Source organism: Pyrus communis, chromosome 5 (genome assembly GCF_041283825.1).
Source record: "Pyrus communis isolate YQ-2024b chromosome 5, ASM4128382v1, whole genome shotgun sequence".
Taxonomy (NCBI): domain Eukaryota; kingdom Viridiplantae; phylum Streptophyta; class Magnoliopsida; order Rosales; family Rosaceae; genus Pyrus; species Pyrus communis.
Window position 1 is genome coordinate 32647494 of NC_142569.1, and position 5950 is coordinate 32653443.

Here is a 5950-nt window from a genome sequence, read left to right on the forward strand (position 1 = left end):
ACTCATTAGCTATTCAACCGCACGTTACATGGGTTTGGTAGTTTTGTTGGGTCAACAGATATATAAGGTTTTTGTTATATGTTCCTGACAAAATATGGTCCTAATAGTAACTAATTAGCAGAGGTACAATCTTTTTATGTATGCTTAAAGGTGACAAATCAGTAACACCACTTTTTTACGCAGATGATTTTGTGAGTTCATTCTGTAACGTATTTCAACGATCCGAAACATCTATCTTTTGGATCTTTCTTCAAAGTTATATCAACAAAAACACCCCAAAAACTAGAACCATATAACCATGGGATTAAGGATTTTGAGTTTACTTGTAGAATCGTATTCGTTCATCTTTCTTCACTTCAAATGAATGTCTTAGTGGTTTTGAGTTTGTCTATTTATTGCAAATATCATTTATAGGTTATCCTTACAACAAATTACCATCCTATAATTACGTGAGTTTAAATTTTGAAATATGTCTATTAAAAGAGGCAGTTGAATCATGTTTGATTGTATTGAATGATCCATGAACCCCAAAAGGACAAACACCTTGTGGTCAGTCTTACAGACAACAGATAGATACATGTGTGTGATTCTTGATAAAGACCTTTAGCCCTCGATGGAACATCCCTATGAACCCATGCCCCAGTTGACATAGTTCATGTGTTATAAAGAAATAAACATTTTCGAGTTGAGGCCATACGGTTTCACATCATACGTCATCACCACAATAACATCCCTCGATTGACCTATTAAATTGTTCAAAGATACCATACCTTCGGATGCGAGCTTGCGCGATAAGACCAAATTAAACATAAAAGACCATCTGTAGTATACGAGCTTCCAGCACCCATCATTTGTAGAATTCAAAGTCAGTGTCGGGCTTCTTCACGTTGGTTTGGTAACCCTTCTCAAAGTCCTTTGGGAGTATGACATATCGGTTCTTCCGAACTGCATGCATTCCTGCTTCTTGACATATAGCTGAAATCTGTACAAACCCAAACCATTTACGACAGTTACTACACAATCAATTTTTTTTATATAAAACGATAAAAGATCTGAGACCACCAGCAGAGCCCCGATGATATCTTAACAATCAGACACAGAATACTACAGCTGATGTCAAATACGAGAACTCACATTCGTCAGAACAAATTTTATGGAGATCCACTATGAGAAGGTCTTTGTTATCGATCATTAAAAGGCTAAATTCAACCCCATTTGACGATGTTACTGTCCCCAATGCTGGCATTATTTACAGATCCGTCCCATATAAGACATGTATATTCTTAAAGCCATAATTCTTCTAAACAAACATACATGTACGTGTCTAACATCATGACTGTTGTTCTAACCAAGAGCTTTAAGCAAATATTTCTTAGTATTTCAAGATCATAGCACAAGCCCAACAGCGCCCCCAACCAAAACCCCGAATTAAATTAAAATAGAGAATTAAAAAACACAACATAATACTAACAGGATTTAACATTGGTAGAAGAATGAGAACGATAAGCATATTCTCTCCCAAAAGAAATTAGTGTCTCACCTCAGCAGCACTGATTTTGTCTGGCCGAGAGACATAATCTTCCAAGTCTACCTCATCACTCAAGTTCATTTTAGCGGTGCAAACCTGCAGAACAGGCAGGTCCATTGACATTATAGTAATTGCATTAGCTTGTTAAATGTCCACAAGAGTAAGAAATCATGATTGCAAAAGAAAATATAGAAGAAAGGGTATATAATAAACTGGTGCCAAGTTAGATAAATATCATAAGACATAAGGATAACAGAGGGCTGAATGGGATAATCTCATGTAGAAATTGGGTGCAGATGTGTTTTGAGGTGTCCGACTTCTGTGCAGTCCGAATCTCAGACATAGGGGGTAAGTAACAGGTCCACTAATATGGATGGCAGTGAATGGACATAGCACAAGCTACAAAACTTGTGATTATGAGAAAAATGAATACCTCACAGCTTACAAACAACATTTCACCAATAACAATTCTTTCATTGAAAGATACTTTAACCATATTATTTACCTGAAAAACAAGTCTTTTCTGCCTCCTATCAGGCAAAGGAAACTCAATCTTCCGATCAAGCCTTCCAGGACGCACAAGTGCAGGATCCAAGGTGTCTGCTCGGTTAGTAGCCATAATAACCTTAACATTCACTGTCTGGTCAAACCCATCCATCTGAAAAGATATTAAGCAAAAAACAACGTTGAGAACAGAAAGCAGAAAAGGAACGTTTCAGGGTTAAACTTTCCGATGTCTGTTGAAATATTTTCTCCACCCCCACAGCGATGCATTGAACATCCAAGTTCCGGTTTATTTACAGTTTTAGTTCATTCAGATTACAAATTCTTTCAAGTCAAAACTTCCAGTCCTACCTGATTAAGGAGCTCCATAAGGATTCTCTGAACTTCTCTGTCAGCTCCAGTTTGAGCATCAAACCTTGCAGTAGCAATAGCATCCACCTCATCAATAAAGATGATGGCAGGTGCATTCTCCTTGGCAAGACGGAAAACATCACGAACCATTCGTGGACCCTTTGACAAAGAAAACAAAAAGAATTAAGAACTCACACTGTTTCTAACTTAGTCAATAAAACAGAGCGTGAGGCAACAAGAAAATATCACAGTGCCCTTGCAACACTTGCCCACAATATTTGTTATTCCAAAAAACAATAAGGATCTGTTGAATGTAAGAAAAAGATAACACACAAAAAATAGGACTATGTTATATACCTCTCCCAAATACTTCTGAACAAATTCTGAACCAACAACTCTGATGAAGGCAGCAGTTGTATGATTAGCCACGGCCTTTGCTAACATGGTTTTACCAGTTCCAGGTGGACCATAAAGCAATACACCACGTGGGGGATCTATTCCAATCTGTTTGTACAACTCGTGATGGGTAAGTGGCAGTTCTACTGCTTCACGGATTTCTTGCTTCTGAATGTCACATCCTCCAATATCCTGATGCACCACAACCAAAAAAAAAAAAAAATTAAGGGATTAACATATAGATTATAATTAAGTCAATGTGCCTATGGGTATTTAGCTTAGAGGCAGAGGCAAACAGATTAATCACATGCACAAAAAGCTTCACTGAATAACCGGCTTGATTGCATTTGACAGAGCAAAACACATAGCGAATTGCTTCTATTACATAGCTAATTGTATAAGGAAACTTACTTCTTTCCTAATACAATCCTCAACAAAATAGGACACTAACTTTGACGAGCCAATTCCTATAAGAAATAATAACAGGCAATGTATTCAAGAATTAGACATTATAAAATCAGGGTGGGGGTGGTGAGCCAATACTTGAAATGTTACGTGTCCCCATGACACTTAATAAGAAAATTAAAGCATATTACACACCATAGCATTCTTGTTGTGTTGAAATTGGCTACCAACCAATAAAAGCCAACTAAACCTAATTGGTTAATTCTCAGAACCAAGTAGTTTAGACAACAATAGCAACCAGTTCTTTCCAATAAGGTATAAATTAGAAAAGATTAATGAGTTTCCTAGTTTAGACAACAAACCGTCAAATAGGATCAATTATATAATAGGCTGTTCATCTCCTGCTTGAAAAGACTTTATAAAGCCTAAAGCTTCAGAATTTCGGCACTAAGCATGCCAAATTGAGCATAAAAATAAGCATACATAATAGTTAATTTCAATCCTCATAGAACTTGAGTAACGGGTAAAATTTTGGTCTCCACTCTACTTCTCCTAACATAAAGACCATTGAGTAAAGAGAATAAGTTATCCACACACTCAAATGGCACCGATAGAGTGAGTTTTTCAGAATAGCTAACTTTATCCTCAAGAAGTGGCTAGAATATCGTTAAATTCCATAAATCCAAAACCCTAATAGTAATCTATTGATTCCAATTAAGCATTTGTTGCAACAATTGATAGTAGGTGTCAAGCACATGAAAAAAAAACCCTAATTCAGTCGTAACCCTAATCACTCAATTGGGCATAACTTACAGAGTAGGTGACATCGGGCTTCTCAGACTGGCTGAGGAGGGAAATACTTGAGTCGGCCTCCGGAGGCAAAACGTCCACGAGGGCATTGGAGTGGCGGTGCAAGGCAACGGAAGCAGAAGGCTTGAGGAGCTCCCGATTAATGGTGCTGAGAATCCTAACATAGTAATTGGAGCCAGTGGTGGAGCCCACAATCCCGTTGTTCTGGTCGACCATCTCCATGAATTGCCCGATGACAAGCGGCACCGATTGGATCCTCTTGACTTCTTCCTGGGCGCGGAGGAGCTCACGCTTCAGATTCTTCTGCTCGTCCTTGACATACTCTTCCTGGATGTCGATGAACTCGAGCTGTCGCTGATAGGACTTGAGGCGGCTGTAGAGATCATCCTCATCGGAGGCCTGGTTTTGGTCGGTGTAGCCCTGAAGGTCCAATCTTATGGAGGGGATTGAAGCTGGTGGCTCAGGCAAAGGTTTCAGATCCAACACCATGGCTGATCCTGACATTGTTGCACTCTCGGAGTTTCGATTCTTCTGGTTCGCTCTGGGGAGAAGCGAAGAGAGAGAGAGAAAGGGAGGTTAATTAAAAATTTCGACTCCGATCTATTTACAGGATAGCTTACATCAGCAAATATACACCATTCATCGGGTAAAATTCAATGACAGCAATTAAATACAATTTACTGATTTAAAAAGAACATTAAACAAAAAAAATCACCATTTTATACTTATACAAATAGAGTACACCCTATACACTCTAATAAGCCACTGATACGAACTGGCATGGTTAGCAGGTCTTGAAGTTGACGAGTAATCCCCAACACACCGAGGATTGCAGACCAACTGGGATTATTAACAGGACTACGTTTATCATTAACCAATTTTTAGTTCATCAAACAATGTTACAGGGCATATTGGCTACTGATTTGGACATAAATAATTAATAAATTGGATTTGAAAGCCAAATATAATACACTACATTAGAAATTGAAATGATCATTGACAATTAGGGTTCCAGTTCCCAGGTGAAGACAAACATAAAAAAGTGTTCAAATCAAAAGTTCTAATTGATGAATTTTGCAATGTCCCTTCAATTTTTATGCAGCAAAGCGCTACCTAATTTCAAAAGGGCACAAATAAGAAAATCAACCCAAATCTAATTGAATAAACCCTAATTTAAATTTTACCCCAAAATCAACATCATACCTTTCTGGCAGCTTTCTTTGTCTGAATGAGTCTGAGAGAGACGGTGAAGATGGTGGGGGAGGAGAGCCAAGATTGAGAGCGCGGAGGAGATCGAGGAGAGACAGAAGAGAGAGAAGGAGTGAGCCTCACGAAAGTAAACTTCCGACTCCGTTTTAACTGCCAGTTGGAAAGACGACGACGTTTTCTTGTGTTTCGCCACCGCTAGGCTCATAAACCAGCCCAAAACATTTTTTAACTGGTATTACACTAGGCCCATCATTTAAAAAAATTTGTCCAAAAATTTCAACCTCTTTTGGGGACAAATTTTTTTTATAATCAAAATGTTTCTGACTACATTTGGTTCAAAAATTTAAAATATTTTTCGGTCACAAATACATTTAAATTTTTAATAAAAAAATTGTGATGAATTTTGCATAAAAACATGTTGGATCTATTTAAAAAAAAAAAAACATTTGTGCTTGTAAAAGAAAGTGTTTCTTACGATTGTAACTACCAGCAGGATTGGAATATAGAGATGGAAAGGTTTAAACAACCTAGCTTTTAGTTTAGGAAAATAATTTCCCTCATAATTCAGCATGGAGATGTAGTAGTATTTCAGGTTAATCACATTATGTCATGTATCAAAATTAAAACACAAAATAATGCAAGATTATCTTAAGTTTGGCACAGATGAGTTGATGTAGAATAGATAGCCGAGTGCATTGAGGACAAAATTGTTTGGAAATTATATTTGTATTTCACATCTGAATAAGT

At 37.5% G+C, this 5950-nt stretch overlaps 1 protein-coding gene across 1 annotated transcript; it reads right to left on the reverse strand.

Moving 5' to 3' along the window:
• Positions 1–489: 489 nt before the first annotated feature.
• Positions 490–5454, reverse strand: LOC137726231 (26S proteasome regulatory subunit 6B homolog). Its single transcript, XM_068465124.2, has 7 exons — positions 5198–5454; positions 3998–4535; positions 2741–2971; positions 2384–2542; positions 2034–2186; positions 1541–1624; positions 490–982 (listed from the first exon to the last, which is right to left on the reverse strand). Exons 2-7 carry the CDS (start codon positions 4496–4498, stop codon positions 848–850), a joined length of 1263 nt encoding a protein of 420 aa, XP_068321225.1. The 5' UTR covers positions 4499–4535; positions 5198–5454; the 3' UTR covers positions 490–847.
• Positions 5455–5950: the final 496 nt, after the last annotated feature.

Bases quoted from the DNA above. Each gene is read 5' to 3' on its own strand.
- LOC137726231 (XM_068465124.2), bottom strand. From the start codon at position 4,498: ATGTCAGGATCAGCCATGGTGTTGGATCTGAAACCTTTGCCTGAGCCA. The intron at 2,543-2,740 runs GTATATAACATA...TCTTTGTCAAAG, and splicing joins TTCAGAAGTATTTGGGAGAG to GGTCCACGAATGGTTCGTGA. The intron at 1,625-2,033 runs GTAAATAATATG...CCTGTTCTGCAG, and splicing joins AGAAAAGACTTGTTTTTCAG to GTTTGCACCGCTAAAATGAA.